This window comes from Corvus cornix, chromosome 2 (assembly GCF_000738735.6).
Source record: "Corvus cornix cornix isolate S_Up_H32 chromosome 2, ASM73873v5, whole genome shotgun sequence".
Classification (NCBI taxonomy): Eukaryota; Metazoa; Chordata; class Aves; order Passeriformes; family Corvidae; genus Corvus; species Corvus cornix.
Genome location: NC_046333.1, coordinates 142,629,959 through 142,647,635, shown reverse-complemented (window position 1 = coordinate 142,647,635; position 17,677 = coordinate 142,629,959). Strand labels below are relative to the sequence as shown.

At 41.6% G+C, this 17,677-nt stretch overlaps 1 protein-coding gene across 5 annotated transcripts in view; it reads left to right on the top strand.

Moving 5' to 3' along the window:
• Positions 1-13,199, top strand: part of ATAD2 (ATPase family AAA domain containing 2) — a 31,452-nt gene extending 18,253 nt beyond the window's left edge. For 4 of the 5 annotated variants that reach the window (XM_039548533.1, XM_039548531.1, XM_019289237.3 and 1 more), the window contains 11 exons: positions 950-1,133; positions 2,631-2,816; positions 4,043-4,178; positions 4,330-4,526; positions 5,769-5,928; positions 6,290-6,412; positions 6,509-6,649; positions 7,778-8,131; positions 8,813-8,937; positions 10,646-10,774; positions 12,276-13,199. In XM_039548533.1, coding sequence (XP_039404467.1) covers positions 950-1,133; positions 2,631-2,816; positions 4,043-4,178; positions 4,330-4,526; positions 5,769-5,928; positions 6,290-6,412; positions 6,509-6,649; positions 7,778-8,131; positions 8,813-8,937; positions 10,646-10,774; positions 12,276-12,314 — 1,774 coding nt within the window. In that variant the 3' untranslated portion in view covers positions 12,315-13,199. The remainder of the gene's footprint in view (positions 1-949; positions 1,134-2,630; positions 2,817-4,042; positions 4,179-4,329; positions 4,527-5,768; positions 5,929-6,289; positions 6,413-6,508; positions 6,650-7,777; positions 8,132-8,812; positions 8,938-10,645; positions 10,775-12,275) is intronic. The other variant, XM_039548532.1, reaches the window with a different exon arrangement.
• The last annotated feature ends 4,478 nt before the right edge of the window (positions 13,200-17,677 follow it).

Sequence of the window (17,677 nt, the reverse complement as noted above, 5' to 3'; positions counted from 1 at the left end):
CCAGAAATAAAATTGAGAAATGGCTTGTTAAAACACTGTGAGAAAAACTTAAACAAAGTCTGCATTTTGTATGTTTAACCTACAGAGTTTGTTAATCTTTTGATGTTCTATTGTGGAAGTTGTGTAAACCCAAGAGCTGAAGCAGTAGATTATTGTTTTCACTGTTGGGTGTCAGTTATTCTTCTCCTTTTCTATTGCTATGCTGTCCAGAAAATGTGACCTGCTGAGCTTGGTCTCAAGGATCTTTGACTTGAGCGAGTAAAGGTACAACAGTCTTGTGGTAGAAAAACCCACAAACCTCTTCTCAAGTGTGTTTCATGCTTGTAAAACAAGATGATTAGGAAATGAATAGACAATTCAAAAGATGAAACCATAGAAGTAATTTAACCAGTCCAATTGTATGCTTCTTCAGATACAGCTAATGTGTTTCAGTGCCCACTCTAATTTTTTTTTCCTGGAAACGTTGGTTTTCTTCTTCCTTACCACCATCTCCAGGCACTATGGCCAAATTTTAGCTGAACTCAGCAGGTGTAGAGATCTCAGTTACTTGAAGTCAAGACACACTGAAAATGGTTGTGTGCATGGAGTGAAGAGACCCAGATTGGTTTGTGCTTAAAGAAAGAGTTGTTGTTCTGCCCCATATCAGGTTACTGACCGGTTGTGTGTGTATTTGGCTGGACAGTTTCCCTGAAGGATTTAAGAGCTCTTACTTAACCCAGCTAAAGGAATGGCAGACATGCTGGGGACTGACTGGTAGGATTTCTTAGTGGAGACATGGTACCAGTTTTTGAGAAAACAGGCTTTGGTAGTCTTCCTGATCACAGATGAGCTTATTATTTGGTGGGAAATGGAGCATATTTACAAAAAGAAAGCATATAGGAAAAAACTTCAACATCTGGGTGCCTATTAATCACTTGTTTTTAAACTTGTTTTCTTCTTACTGTTGTAGAAATCCTCGTTGCCAGCCAACATCTTTCAGGCCACGGTTCTTATTAGTTGAAGATCCAGGGTGTGGGCAGGCTTTTCATCTGGCACCTGCAGTAATCCATGCCCTGGAGAAGTTTCCCGTTTATACACTAGACCTGCCTGCTTTATTTGTTAGTACCACATCCCCAGAAGAAACATGTGCACAGGTATCTTTTTTCTCTTTAATCTGGTAGGACTCATGAACTGAATATAAACTGTATATAAACTAGTGAAATAAGCAAAATTCATTGTTAGTGGAGAAGGCCTGGTTGGAATATGCTGTTATGTTTACTTCTGTCTGGAAATCCACTTTTCTTCTAGATGGGATGATACTGTATAAGGATGTTAAACATAGTCATGTTTTCCATTTGAAAGGGAGCAGTGAGGGTGTTGCTAGCAGCTTGGGAAGATGGGGGGTGCTGCTAATAAAGCACTCTGTGGCAAAATATCCTGCTGGTCTCTGCGGGATACAGGAAGTTTTCATTGCTTCTTAAGGCTCTGTGCTCTCAGTAGATGGCTCTGCATCAGCTTGACAGCATCATGCACTTTCTGAAGCCCTATTTTTTATTGTATTTGTAGGACAGTCAAGGCTTGGGTGGAAAGGGTTTCTTTTTTTACATATACAGTTTGTAGTGCCGCAGTACATGCAGTAAAGGAATTAAAATTCATGTAACACTTAGATTTTTACACTGGTGTGCTTTCCATCATTAGGAAAATTAAATATAAGCAGATTAGTGCTGGTTTCTTCTTTTTTAGTTTTAGGCCGGGAATACATGTTGTTGTTTGGCATCACTGTATTAAAATATTTTGACCTTTAGTAGCAGCATTTGAGAGCTGTAGGAGTCAGGACAGACACATTGCATGGCTCATTTGTCACATAGGAGGAGCAGTTTTCCTTTTGTTATGTGATGGTTGCATCTGTGGACATGTAACTACACGTGTAGGCACTGCCTGGATATACCATGTGCGCTTCCCACCTTCTGACAGGAACTCTCTGAATATTGTTAATCTGAGAGGGCACATGGAGAAATTTGTTACTTCCCTCTGGCAGTAGATGCATGTTGTCTTCTGTGATTGAGGTGCCATCTGTAAACAGTGGCTTGTGCTCTTCCAAAGCATATCATCTGGTGTGATGGATCCTTTGGTAGTAAGAAGTTGTGATTTAGCTCTTCAGGCAGACAAAAGAATGGTCACCTCTTATAAAATGTGCTTGAAATTATGAATTATAAGCAGGCTTCTCACATAGGTCTTCGTTTGTTGAGTCTGTGCTCCAGTCTGTATTAGGTATGTGCCTGCTCTGAACTGAAACTGGTGTAGTTGCAGTTGTGTGGCAATTTCTCTAGGCTAATACATCTTGATGAAGGGTTAGTCTTGTTTTTTTGGGCACACCACCAGATTGGCTGAGGGCTCTTAAGGAGTTCTCTTACACCTAAGTAGTTTTGAAATCAGGCAGAGATTCAAGTCTGTTTCTGTCTGTCTAGCCATGTCTGTGTTTGACTCAAAGTGAAAATTTTACCTTACTGTTTAAGGAGCAGTTCACTTATTGGTTTGTCTTGATGTTTTAGCTTCATGTACTCCTATTTCATAAGATAGTTTGACTGATACATAGTTTAGTATCCTGTTCTACAGGATGTAGTTTTCTTACCTGAGTTTCATTTTACCAGTTGATGCGAGAAGCTCAAAGAACAGCACCAAGTATCATTTATGTCCCACAAATCCCTTTGTGGTGGGAGACTGTTGGACCTACAGTGAAAGCTGTTTTTACAACACTACTGCAGAACATTCCAACGTTTGCTCCAGTTCTGCTCCTTGCAACAACTGATGTGAAACATGGAGATCTCCCAGAAGAGGTATTTATCAATACTTTACTCTTCCTTTTTTGCTTGTTACTGTATAACTCCTTGAAGCATCGGAATACTCTGCCAACAGAATTCATACTGTTATTATTTAGGCACCCAAGCCCAGTCTCTTAAAATTTGCTTAGACAAAACAATGCTGAAAGCTTTTGTCTAAAGCGTTTTCTGAGTAAAAAGATTGACTTCAACCCAACTCTTTCACCCTTCTCACACACTGATGCTTATTAGACAGATGTACAAATTTGCTTCAGGTGATCATTTTGGTGTCTGCAAGATGTTGAGGTGTGTGCTCAGTGAAGAATATACAGTGCTTGAGATGTGGATAGGAAAAAGATTGCTTTACTGAAAAGTGAAAGATGTTTTTACTGAAAAAGTACAGTGGTCACACTGTTACTGATGGAATGTAACTTCAAATTTAAATAATTTCATTAATATTTCAGTTTCTTTTTACATCTAGGTGAAAACTTGACAAATTAGAAAGATAAGGTCCAACTTCCATTTAAGTAACTTGGAAATCAGTTTTTAGTTGTATTCTGTAACAAAATTCAGTAAGACTACATGCTGAGCTTTCTAGACATTTGTGGTGGTACAACTACCCCCCCTCCCCTCAGGCTGCACTGGGATTTCAGAAACAACATCAGAGGGTGTTAAAGGAAGGTGTTAAAAATGTGAATATGCTGTTCCGATTATTTTGTCTTGGTAGCAAGTTTTTATGCTGTTAATAAATGCTTTCTAAAATGAGGAATGAAATTACTTCCATACCCTTTGGTAACAGAGATGGAAAAACAGAGTGCAACCTGGAAAATGCAACTTTAGACTCATTTAAATTATCAAAACCAAAATTTTCAAAGCCACTTACCAAAAAGCTGACATTTGTATGTTGAACCTTGCCCGTTCCCTCTATAGCTGCCATAAAGATTCGAGCTAAAGAACAGAAAGGCAGGTAGATACAAAACAGCTAGCCTTGGAGGTGGTGACTGTCACCTCCTTCTCAGTGGTTTATCACATGTTTTTTTCATGTAGCCTAAACTCTAGAAGGTATTATTCCTCAGAGCAGGTGTTTCAATTTGCCTTTTAAAGCCAAGAAGATGACTTCGCATAGCTTGTCTTACCCAGGTGAGTATTCAGCTTAGTTTAGAAAGGTACTCACTGTTTTGGAATATAATATAAAACATGTATGTAGCCTTATATCTGAAATATCTTTTCTGCTCATGCTTTAGATAAAAGCTTTGTTTAATAAGGATCATGAAGAAGTTTTCAAAATCCAGTGGCCTACCTGTGCTGAAAGAAGAAGTTTTTTTGAGGACTTAGTTATGAAGCAAGCTGCTGAACCTCCTGCATCAAAAAACAACTCAGGTGAGGATATTCAAAATATGAAACTTTGTTAGCTGTAAGTTAACAGCTAATACAGTGTTTCCTTTGGGGGTAATTTTCTAGCAATTATTTTTCATGTGCTTGTATTTGAATTAATTAACTAAATTAACTAAAATTTTCCCATTAATTTAAGTTCGGCGGCCATTGGAAGTTCTGCCTGTAGCACCACCACCTAAGCCCCGACAGCTGACAGAGGAAGAAATAAGACAGCTGGAGGAGCAGGAAGAGGATACATTGCGTGAACTGAGGATTTATTTAAGGGATGTGACTCACAGACTTGTCATTGACAGACGTTTCAGGGCATTCACAAAGCCTGTTGACCCAGAGGAGGTAAATTAGTGTTGATGTGCTATACCATTATAGCTGTGTGTATTCACAATTTCTCTGTGTATGTTCCTCGGTGTTAGTGTGTCCTTTCTAGGAAGGTTTATCTTTGTCTTTAGGATCATAGTATAATGAATTTCCAGGAAACAGGAAGTGAATTTTTGTTTTGCTTTTACTTTTTTTGACTCTTTGGGGCAGTCACATGTCTATTATTTCAGTGTTCACTGAAGTCACTGTGTTCCTCCTAAAACCTCTTTAAAACTTGAGACTATGTCCATTAGAAGGGTCATCCAACAGGGATCATCTAGTCCAAGTGCCAATTATATTAAATGCCAATACAGTTTGCTTATGAAAAGGCTTTCATATGTAGGTGTATTACAGCACTAAAAAGCAGAGATCTCTCCTTTTTTCTGTAATTATAAACAGTACTTCTAGGGCTGTTTTAATAAAGCCTAAAGCTCTTTAATTGTCTGTCAATAGTTTCTGCAAGAAGGAGTAGAAGCAGCAATTTGTCAGATATTCAGATTCTCTTCTCAGGGGCCTTTCCTTGGTATAAGATTAACCATAAAGGCTGTGTGGTTTTTTCCTCCTCCCATATGCTTCTCATTTAATTCCTTAAATACATGTAAGCTGGGGCACATACTTCCAAGTCAGCTGGAGATTGGAGACAGCTTTGCATTTCTGTAAGGTCCTGCTCCCCCAAATTTCCACTGGCTTATTTCCTTTCCTTCTAGTTTCTAGATGTGAATAATCTAAACAAACATAGATGTCCTCATTTAAACTAGTCATCAATCTCCTTCTATTATCTGAATAAAGAAATTGGCACCTCTGGGTCCAGTTGTCTCATTTTAGGTGCCTAGGACAGGTGCTTCAAAGGTGCAACTCCTGCAGCCTTTTTCTTGCTGCAAACAACAAAGAGAATCTCAGGTGACTTTACTGAGAAAGGTTTCTTTGCTGTTATTTTCTGCAAGGAAATGAAACTCTGGGAAGTAGCACTCTGGGTGCTAGTTCCCTTCTGTGCCCCACACATTCTTCTGATCTCCCTGCTTCTTTGTTTTCTCCTCTTCTAGTCTCTTCAAAGCCAGCTGAAATAGCTCTTCTGTTTTCAAGAAACTTAATTGGGTAATTTCTGCAGCTTTGGATGTGTCATATTGGGATTTTTAAGAAGTCCTTTATTTGGCTTTATGAAAATAATTACTTTTGGTAGCTGCTGTGTTGAATCTCTGAGCACGTATATTTCCTTTGTAGGTACCTGATTACAATGCTGTTATTAAACAACCCATGGACCTCTCCACAGTTCTCTCCAAGATTGACACGCACCAGTACCCAACTGCAAGAGACTTTCTTCAAGATATTGATCTCATCTGTAGCAATGCTTTAGAGTACAACCCAGTTAAAGATCCTGGAGGTGAGGATGTGGTTTTATCCCTAATTTGTAAAAATTTTAAATGCATAAGTTGATAAATGTCATCTGTGTACAGTAGATGTGGGATTCGATAACTTAAAAGATCCCCAGGGAGTATTTCTGGCCAAGTTGTGAGTGTTGCAGCATCAAATAAACTATTTGGGCATGAAATTGTGATAGACATGTTGACTGGAAACTACTGCTTTTGCTTTAATAATTAACATTTCTGTTGGCATGCTGAAAATATTGACTGAGAGAACCTTTCAGAACCTACCTATGACAAGAGCAAAAACATTCTAAGTAAACAAAATAAAGGAGCTCGTTGGCTGGTAGAAAGTACTCAATTCTGATTGTGAAATTTCAGATCGTCTCCTTAGGCACAGAGCCTGTGCTTTGAGAGATACTGCCTATTCCATAGTGAGGGAGGAAATGGATGAAGATTTTGAACAACGCTGTCAAGAAATCAAACAATCTCGTAAGCAAAGAGGTACATTTTTTGACACTGAGGATTTAAAGACTTGTCTCAGTATTTGTTACCAGCCATGCAAGACACAATTCTTCACTCTCTCTTCTTTATTGCAAGGTTCAGACTGCGCTTCCTCTTACTTCTGTGTATTGCCAAAGGAGGACTCTGTTCCTGGGTGTACGAAAACAGACCCAAAGTGTAATGAAAACCTGAAGATGCCAGCAGGGCCTGTAGATGCCAGTACCCCCTGTCCTAAGGGCAAGTTGTGTTTTACTCAGACTTTCTTGGAGAAGGTGCTAAAGTCTTTGTTCTTGTGACCTAGAGGTTCCTGTGATGCCTGGTCCTTCATGCCAGGGGCATTAAATTTTTTAATATGCTGCAAAACATGGGATAAATCCAGAGCTCATTCATTCAGTGTGGTTGTAAAGTTCAAGTACAGTGGCTGGTTGACATTGTAAGACACTGCCCTTGGTGGCCCAACTGATATTTAATGGCTCCTACATTGCTGCTTCTTAAAGTCAGAAAAGTTGTACATGGCAGTTTCTGAATGCTTACCTAGTTTTCAGTTATATGCAGCACTGTTTTCCCCTTCCCTGTGCTCAAACATTAAACTCTATGCCACCTCTTACTGTCATTTCCAACTGAAGGGGAAAGGGTTAGAAAAAAGGGGAGCAGTAATTATAGACATGTAAAGGAAAGATCACTATTTTTTCAGTTTTACCATGAAAAAGACATGGGGAAAAAAAAAGGGTCGTGGGTCTTTTTCACTTAAAACACCCGACATGGTGTGACATGTCCTGGTCTTGCTGGCATGTCTGGGAATTTTGCCACTGTCTTGAACCATAGGCCACGTGTGGTATCCATGAATACAAAGAATGGTGGGGTTTTCTGGGAGGCAAAATGCCAAGTTTGTTTTGAACAAGGTTAACTGAGTAAGAAAGCTTGAGGTGTAAATATCTATGGATGATGTTTTTCTCCAACAAATATTCCCTTAAAAGTGTCTCTTCAGCTCTTCCCAAGGTGTGTACAACTTGTGAAGTTTACAGATTTAGAGGGCTCATCTCCAAATGCATTTCTGTTGTTCACATATTTAGATCACTTACTAAGTCACCTAATAATCTTACTTTGCAGTAATACTTCCTATCTAAAGTAAGAATTTTGTGTTCATAACCTCTTGAAGCTGATAGTTTTGTGAATTAAATTCTGCAGCTGGATTTTTTTAAATCTAGTAGCTAACTGACCCCATTAAATTGCAACTTCTTCTCTAGACGCGTGTCTAGGGAGATGGGCAGTGGTATTTGAGTTCGTTTGGTCATTTTCCTTGTCAGTAAAGTAAAAAGAGGATGCTTCTTGTTTTGGATGACTTTTGCTTGTATCTCTTTGTAGGTAAGTCAAAAAGAAAACGGAGAAAGAATAGAGCGTCTTCAAGTATTGCAGCAAAGAAGAGGAATGTTCAGTTCAATAAAGAAAATAAAATTCCTGAAGATGAAAATGAAGTAGAGAGTAATGAAGAGTCTAACACAGATTGCGCTGAATTTGCAGCCTCTCAGGATGCTCCTATTGAAGAACATGAAAATGTACTTCAAGAACGACAGAAAAATGGGACAGAAAATGAAAGAGAGAGAGTTCTCCTTGTGGGTAAATCTCCTGGAAAAAAGAGAGAACATTCAGACCTTAGAGAGCAGAGTGAGATGCCAGATTGTCAAAAAGCTGGAACTTCTGAAGACGGAGGTTCAAATGGTAAGTGAAAGATCAAACAGGTCATTTACCCCCTTTTTCTTCTTAAGGAGGGATACTCTACTTACCAGGTTTTAGCCTTCTTGATTGCTGTTCTCTGTCTCTCAAATCAGTGCACAGTGTTTCTTGTATAATGGTGCTGCCCCTCAAGTTATGCCAGCAAAACTCATGTATTTCTGCAGCTGCTGGGTTTCTGATTCTGCAGTTTGTTTTTCAAATGGTACCTAACTGAAAAATAATCATTGGCTTTCTTTTATTGCATGAAGATCTTTCCAGCAATAAGAAACATAAGCTAAAAAGCTGTACTTCAAGCAGTGTGCATACAGGGTCATGTGTGGAATAGAAAAGTTATGTCCTAGTGTTAGAGTGTAAGATGTGTTTTCTAACCTAAATTACTTTGGAATTTTACAGTGCAATGCTGCAATGGCAATGTGATTTTTTTTTTTTTCCTGGTTTTACCCTGCTTTTTTTGTCTAGTGTTGTTCTTTTGTGTCCAAGTTTCTAGTTTTTATGGAGCAGTGATTTTTTCCAGAAAGGCGGTGAAAGTGTTAAGCATTTATCACTGAAAAATGATAACAGTTGTCTCTGTTGTTGCAGAGAAGTTCTCTTTTCCAAGTATGGGTTACTTCACTCATACTGTATTCCAGAGAAAGAGAAATCCTGACTTAAGAAATGTCATTCCAGATTTGTGGGTACACCGTATGACTCGTGCGAGATCTTCTCAGGTGGAAGAGAAGCAGCTGGGATGTGGTGGGAAAGCCATGAAAATTGGCACACAGAGAGTGTTTGTGGATTACTGTGAGCTCAAAGTAAGTTTAAATTTTAATTTTGTTGATACCAAAGTAGGACATTTTCTTGCTACATACAGAGTTGTAAATTAAGTCAGTTGTTAACCAATGCCAATTCAGACAATTTAGGAGAGAGATATATAGCTTGTGAAATAATTCAACCTGTCATGGACTAGGACTGTTGTTTCCACAGCTGGTCTTGCTTTTGGTGAACTAGATTTTAGGAGATTCCATTCTCTCCTAATGTAAAAGTACTTGTTAGATTTTAAAACAGCCCACTGACAAACTGCTAGTGCTGTTGGTTATTAGTGTCTTGGCAGTCTTTATGATGGACTGGGGGGTTGTTTTGGTTTGCTGTTTGCATGTTTTCATTTATTAGGAACTGGAAGAGTTTATTTGAGATTATTTTGAACTTTAAGTTAACAGGCTGACTTAAAGGTCTCTGTATTTTATCCTTTAGTATTTTATCCTTTGTATTTTATCCTTTATCCTGAATAAAATACTGCTCTTCTCAAATGCTTTCAAAATCCAGTGATGGAATATTGCATTCATATAGGTACAGTGTTACAAGGTTTTTCCAGTCCCCTGTAGGGGAGAAGTTGCTATCCTAGGATACAGCTGGAGAAAGGGTCAAAAATGTGACTAGCTGCAGGGGGGGGGTAAAAGGAGTTCCTTTGCATGAATTGGAGAGGGTAGAAGGACCTGGCCTTATTTAGGAGATGTTGCAGTGAGGAGAATTCAGGAAATTGCCTGGTTGAGATCCTGTAGGTGGGTCAAACCAGAGGGGGGCTGCTGTTTACCTGTCATGATAAGAAATTGAGTGAGAAGAGAGAAATTAACTTTTTAAGACAGGCTTCCTAAGCAAGCAAATTTCTTGGGGTTGTGTTCATAGAATGATGAATATCCTGAGTTGGAAGGGACCTCCAAGGATGGAGTCCAACTCCTGGCCCTGCACAGGGCACCCCCCAACAATCCTGCCATGTGCATGAGAGCATCGTCTAAATGTTTCTTGAGCTCTGTCAAGCTTGGTGCTGTGGCCACTTTCCTGGGGAGCCTGTTCTGCTGCCTGACCACCTTCTGGGCGAAGAACTGCTTCCCTGTATCCAACCTAAATTCCCTGACACAGCTTCATACTCTTCCCTCAGGTCCTGTCAGTGGTCTCCAAGGAGCAGAAATAGATCGGTGCCTGCTCCTCCACTTCCCCTTGTGAGGAAGCTGTTGTTCATGTCTGCCTGTTTAGAGGATCCACATAGGTTTCTCTAGAGTCAGGGTGCCAACAGCCTGTGCTCTGAAGGTACTGCCCACTGGAGAAGTGGTACAGTAGAGGCCTTACAGATGTTTCAGCTGTGAGGACAGAGCTACAGTCATGAAATCCATCTTTTAGAAAACTTCATTCCTTAACATGGGTTCCACTGGAGCTTGCTGCTTGTGTCAGAGCCTCTTTGAAACTCACTTGCAGACAATAAGCTGGGTGAACCTCCAAACTGTAGGTGCTTGGTTTTGTTTGGGCTGGTTTTTTTTGTTTAGGGTTTTGGGTTTTTTCGTTTATTTGCTTGGTAATAGGCTTAGAACTTGACGGACACATACAAGAGTGTGCAGTCACTTATGTGGCAGCAATTAAAAAGTTTCACACTGGAAGCTGGCCATACACCTGTGCCATGTCCTACCTTTTCTGTTTATGGTTTATCTTGTGCTATTCTGAACTCCGGTTTCCATTTTTTTTCTTCAGCAAGTGTTGCATTCTATTGCCGTGGTAACTGAGAACGTCAGTATATTTCGCATGGAAAAACTATATGCTGTCCTTAGCCAGTGCATTTACCAACATCGCGAAGATGGTGACAAAAACGAATTAGTGAAGGTAACTTTTTTTGTCTTGTAGCACTTTGTCACTGTTACGGGGGGGGGGTGTGTGTGTGTTATGCATAAGTATGTGTGCCCTGTGAACATCATGGTTATTTAGTATTACTCACTGCTGCTTAGTTGCCTGTGTTACAAGATTTGTTCATTACAGTCTGGAAGACATTTATCCATATTGCAAAACCATTGTTGCATTTGGCTTAGTTGTTGGCAGTTTCAGCAGGAAAAGGCTTGAAGATGCTGGCTTCCCCCCCCCCCCCCCCCCCCCCACCCCGAGCCCTCTCAAAGCAGTTAACCTCAGTCTGTCACTACTCCAACTCCAGAACCTTTTCAGTGCTGGGGGTGCTGTGAAAGAAGGGTGCTTTTCTCAGTCTGTCACTTCCTCGTTCTCCTCTTGCGGGCAGTCACACATGGTAACACTTGTATAGTAGTCATTCCATTCTTGAAAAGAAACTAAGTATGAGGCATAACAAGAATAAGACACTTTAGTCTCTAGCCTCACCAGACTTTCTTTTTAACTAGCATGGCTCATGCCTCTTTAACTTCATAGCTGGGGAGCTTCCTGCCTATAAAGGTTTAATGCTAACTAGTCAAATTCTGTAATCTCTTCCTCTAAGAGAGGATTTCCAAATTTTCAGAACTTGGCAGAAATATTCCACAGGAACTCATTTTCTCAGTCTGACATTGCCAGCGTTGAGTTGATTTAGATAGGTTGGATACTCAGTCTTCAGCTTCAAGGTCCTTGAATCCATTTGTCTTTCAAGTAGTCATGCTTAAGAATAGATAAAATTCTTTATGTGTCTTGGTCTTCCTTAAAAAACCCAGTTTTTCTCTTCTCTTGGGTCCTGGTCATCTTGATATCATCTTCCACATCTGATAAAGAGTCAGATCAGATGCTCTTGCTCTGACTGTGCAACAGTGAGGATTATTTGGATTCTGGGATGCCATTCCTGAAAAATGTACCATTCTCTTATATATCATAGTGACAGGTTGTAGCATGAGAAGGGATTTGTTTGTTATCTTAGGGCTTGTGAGCTTTTGTGACAAAACTTGATTTCTTTGTTAGTTTTCTACTTGAGCTTTAACCAAAGAATATCTCCTATTCAGAGGGACTGCACAAGTCAGTCCAGGAGTAAGTTCTACTGTATGAAGACAAAGACTTTAACAAGTATTTATTCAGAGTGCAGAAAAGAACAGTTCAGCTTTTCGTTGTGGCTCTTTGGGAACCGTCTCCTCTCTAACTGTTGAAAGCACCATTGATAGAGATCCATAGTCCCTTGATACAGATCCCTGCAGTCTTTCTAGTCTACTCTCTATTTTGGGTGCATACGGATGTGTCGGAGCCAGTGAGTATAGAACAACAGTGATGGTGGTAGCACATGTATTGGCTAGATCATTACTAACAATTGTATGCACAGATTCTTGCTTCTTTTGATGAAGTCAACAGCGTTCTTAAGTTTGTATTCACACTGACTTCTAATTTGTCTTTTTTTTCTTCTTAGGCAATGAAAAAAGAAATTACAGCCTTCAGTTATCCATGATACTTGATTTCAGCGCACTTGGCACACTGTAATGTTTTCTTTTTATTGCATGCTGTTTTTCTTTGCATAGTTCAATAAATACTAGGTCTACATATATATTTATACAAATATATCTTAAAATTTATTAAGACAGGTCAAATAAAGTCATTTAATGACTTTTATTTGATACTTCCCTTCTAGATATGTATATTTTAATGTGACATACTGCTGTGATTGCCTTTGGAACTCAGCAGATCTGAATAGATAATTTCAGTACCTCTCTTTAAAAGAAAACCTAACTTGAAACAAAGCAAGATTTACTACTGTAACTTTCTAAGGTAAAGTTTAATTGTAATAATGACAGTCTTAATACTGGAGAAAAACATTTTAATACAAATTTGTTAGTTCATCAGATGGCTTGTAGTTGAACTCAGTTGTAAATAGTTTTCTAGTTACCCGGGAAGAATTATATCTGATTATTACATAAAAGTGAATATATTGTTGGCGATAAATATATTGAAGTAAAAGCAAAGCAGTACCCTGTTTTGAAGAAGTATTTCTCTTCAAATCTGCAGAGAGAATTTATCTGTTAATTTGATAGTTATTTAAAAAAAAAAAAAGAGTAAGACAAAAGTTAACTATATGAGAATTAAAGTTTATATAAATGGTGATAAAATGTGTCATGACCCTTTGCTCTTCTGTTCTGTCACCTCACACACACAATGTGTGGCGATACTGAACGCCGAACTGTGCAATCCCTCTTTGTGTGTGTTTGGTTTCTTACCTCTGTCAGTAGTGTTCTCTTTGTGTCCTTCTACTGTGTTTGTTCAAACATTGGTGTGCTATGCAGATTTTTTTTTCTCTGTATTGTTTGGTGGGTATTAATAAAAAATTCATCTCTTTTTAGTGGTGAGTTGTCTGCTCTATTTTAATCACAGAACAATTTTGGTCATTAATAATCTTGCACTTGAGACACCAGCACAAATACTATGATTTTAAAGTAAGAACTGCATGTGCTCAGCTTCTTCTCCACTCAGTGTATGGATTATACAGCAAAGACAAGCTCAGGAGAAAGAAAAAAAATTTATATTGAAAATGTACATTGTAATGTAATTTATGACATTGGAAATGTAATAAATGAACTAATGTCCTTAACTTGATCTCCTCCTTGGCTGCCATCACCAATTTCAATGTGACTGGGGGCAGGCAGCTTGCTGAGCGCATCCCCTAAGAGCACTGTTCGGAAAACTGAACAGGAATGACAGTGTGAAACTGAGGAACCGTAACTATTCCTGAGCCCTTCTGTTTTGAGCAAATGTCTTCCTGCTTCTAGTCTCGACAGGATGCTGTACCTAGGCAGATTTAAAAAAATGTTTCCAAGTGTGTAAATCTTCTGTGACCACCTGAGAACGGTTAAGAGTTCCCACACACCACATCTTTCTTTTTTCTTTCTCAGGGAAACCGTAATATATTACTATCTGACCCAAAAGAGCACACACTAATGAGAAAAACAGTATTTGAGAAGTGTCCAGTGCGAGTTAAACCCAAGTATTAGTTAAAATATTTTATATGTACTAAAGGGAGAGATCTCCTTTCTCCAAGTTCTCTAACTAACAAAAAAAACCCCAACAAACCAAGGGGTGGGAAGTGTCTTTTTCTTCAGAGCTGCTACTTCTGTCTTCACTCGCCTGGTTTGGGTCTCGGTACCCTGCGGCCGTGTTCTCCCTCGGCGCCAGCTGAGGGCAGGAGTGGCAGGATAACCCTTCCCAGGCTGGGGGCGACGCTGTCCCTACAGCCCGTCCCGGGCGCGGCGGTAGAGGGCCCAGCGCCGAGCCGAAGTTTGCCAGTGAAGGAGTGGCTGCAGGGGCGCGGCTGCCGCCCGGGAGCTCCGACCCCGCCGCCCCCGCTCCTCCCCGCCTGGCCGAGGAGCCGCCAGTGTCCCCGGGCTGCGGCGCTGCGGTGCCGGGGCAGCCCCCGCGCCCGGTGTCCGCCGCCTGACGGGCGGGGCGGCGGGAGCGGCTCCGCCCCCGCTCGCTGCCAGGGCGGCTGAGGCAGCGGCCGCGCTGTCCGCGCTCGCCGCGCTCCCGCGCCGGGGCAGCGCCGCGCCGGGACGATGCGAGTGGGCGCCGCGGGGCGAGGCGAGGGCGCGGGCGGCCGCGGCGTTGGGAGCTCCCGGCCCATCCGCCGCCCCCCCGCCCCGAAAGAAGTGCAGTAGTTTGTGAAGCGCAAGATGGCGGCGCGGCCGTGAGCGCAGGCGGCGGGCGGGCGGTGGTGCGGGCTGAGGGGGCGAGGCGGAGCGGCGCCGGCAGGTAGGGACTCGCTGAGGGGGGCTCTCGGAGGCGGGAGGGCGACCCCGCTGCCTGGGGAGGCGCGCCCTGCCCCCGCCCCCGCTTCCCCCGGGAGCGGGCCGGGCGCTCCCCCGGCGGGGACGGGACAGCGCCGCCGCCCCGGAGCGAGGGCGGCTCCCGGCCAGCGGGGGCGGGCGGGCCGGGGCTGGCGGGGACGGCGCCCGCGGGGTGGGCGCGGTGGGGCGGCCGCGCCCCGCCCGCCTCCCCATTGTCTGGCGGCGGCGCTGCCCCCGCGGCCGGGGGTCATCGCCCGTCGGGGGTGGCGGGCTCTGGGCGGGCTGGGGGAGGCAGAGCGGAGGCAGAGCCGTGGCATCCCTTGGAAGGGGACTGTGCGTGCCCCCCCGACCCGGTCCGCACTGGGGTCAAACCCCTCCGAGCCTGAGGACGGGCTCCTCTCCCTTTTTCTTCCTTCCTCTTCCCGGTGCCGGGAGCCTGTGCGGGGCATTGCTCGCCACAGGGCAGAGGAAAATCCGTCTGACTTGTCAGTCAGGAGAATCAAGAAGTTCAATCCCGATGCGCCCAGAGGAGTCGGCGAGTTCCCGCCTGGTGTCACCGCTGGCGCTCAGGCGGACGAACGGACTGACAGACTGACGGCAGGCAACGAGCCATGAAGTTCTGGCTCCAGAGTTTTCTTGCATCCCGTGGCGTTGCGGTGCGGGGGCGAGCGTAGAGGAACAGTACGGTGTATGTGCAGGCAAAGTTGGGGAAGATGTCTGGTTTACTCCTTTGGGGGTGCCTGGGTTTTGGGGTACGTTCTGATGCTCAGCTCTCCCCTATACCAGGATGTGCAGCACTGGAAACCAACACCGACTTCAATAAACCATGTAATGGAGGCAGTTCTGGATCTCTGAAAGGGCTCAGAGTATCTGCAATAGTGAATGTTATCTGGTAGGTACTTGCACTTTATTTCTGAGCTGCTTGGTAGGTTAAATAGTTAATGGAAAGATGGAGAAGTTTACTGTGTACAAAGTGTCATGTAAAATAGTGAAGGCTGAGATGTCTCAGTCTGGAAGCTGGCATAGGTGCCACTTATTTTTAAAATAAGACATACACAGAGAGTATACTGAGCATTTCAAAATGCATAAAAACATTGTGTAAATGAAAAGTGGATTTTGTTATGAAACTTGTTACATGGAAACAAATATTCCCTCAAACGTAGGAATGAGAGAGGAATTTTAAAACCTGTGCTGTTGGTTTTCACCAGCAGTCTGTTTTTTTTGTTTTTATTCAGAAGGATTTCATGCCAAAAAAAAGAAAGCTTGGGAGAACTTACAGAAACCCTGTTTAAAACAACCTGTGTGATGCAGACTAGAGGACTGCCCTGAATTAAGACCTCTTAGAGCAAAAATGCATCATTTAGAAACCCTTTTGTTACTTTCTTTAAACATTGCCAGCAAGGCAGTCTATTTCTCTGATGTTGTTAAATGAATTCCCCTGAGCGGATTAGAAGTAGATGCCATTTTGTGTAACTGAAATTATTTGCTTTTAAGTTTAGGCTAGTGGTTCTTGTATCTTTGCTGGACTGAAAAGCCCTCTGCTACCACATTTGGGTAATTGTGTGTATGTTTACTATGATTGTCCCCAAACCTGACTTTGTAAAACAGTACTTTGAGGCAGAGCTTTCCTTTGGGAGGCTTACTTTTCTACTTCCCTAATGTTTCTCGTGGCTCTCTTCTGGATTATTTCCTCTCTTGCAACACCTCTCTTGATATGAATGCTTTTAGCTGGATCCAGTGTCCTGATATCTAGTCTTAATTACTGTCATTTATAACTGTTGTTTATTACAGGAATAGACAATATTTTTCACAAAGTTTTTCACAATACTTACTGTTGGAGACTTAGAGCTATGTATCGAACAATTCTCCCTTTTGTAGATTCTCCATACCGAAGAATTTCTATCAAATAATGGATGTTGTAATATTGCTAGGATTCCTTTTGTTCCTAATGTATTCAGAAGGCTGTTTCTTGTGTCTTTTGCTTCACTGGGCCGTTTGTAGCATTTTAGTTAAGCTTATTGCTATCGCTGAGATTTTCCCCCTGAGATTTTCCACCATTTGTTTATATGTAGTCTGAGGGAAAGGTTTAAATTTTGGGTTAACTTTCTCATCTAGTTGTGATTGGTGACCCATTTGTTTGTGTGTAACTTTAGAAGAGTCTTATTTGAAAAGCAGTTATTTGTCTTCGAAGTCAGATTATTTCCTTAAATCTGAGTTCAGGATTTTTTGCAGCTTTACAAAGCTGGAACTTTTAAAGATCCAAGTACTACACATAACTCGTGGCTTTTTCTGTTTGCAAATAATAAATACAACCAAAACGCAGCTAAGCTATGGCTAATCTTTATCTTGGTGATCAGTTTCTCTTTACCTATCAAATTGAGGTCTAGTAAAGATTTCACAGTATCAAATTCAGTGGTTTTATGTTTTCTAATTTTTATAAATCCCGACCTTGCTGTAAAATTTTCAGAACAATCAGTGTCTGTTAAAATCCTGTGTGATAACCGTTTTGGGGTCATGGCATGAGGGAATGTTCTGAACATTTTTAGCTGAGTGCATGGACATGCCGTTCTCTTCTGTGTATTAATGGTCAATATTCCCTGTCCTTGTGCTTTAGATGCGAGGTCATTGATCCATAAATGCCCAAGATGGTTTGCCTCTGAGTCGTCAGGAACTTGTAAACAAGTGATGCCATTTTCAGTATAGTCCCATTTTCCCTTTTGTTTGCTTCCTATTTCCTAAATAGGCAGCAATACTGATTGTAGCGTTCTGCTTGTGTAGTTCTCCACTACCTGTCAGCAGCATTGCCTTTGCTGACTGTATACCTATAAGAATACACTTTTCTGTTATTATTTAAATTTCTAATATTGCCAAATTAGGCATTAAAGGGATGTGACTACTTACATTTTCAGCATTATTAGTTTTATTAATTCAAATTTAGTCTTTCATTCCAATTCATCTTTCCTCTTTTTTCCTTTTTTTTTTTTTTTTTAGTTTTCATAGCTAGTTGAGGACTTTCCCAAATAGTCAAACCATTTTGCTG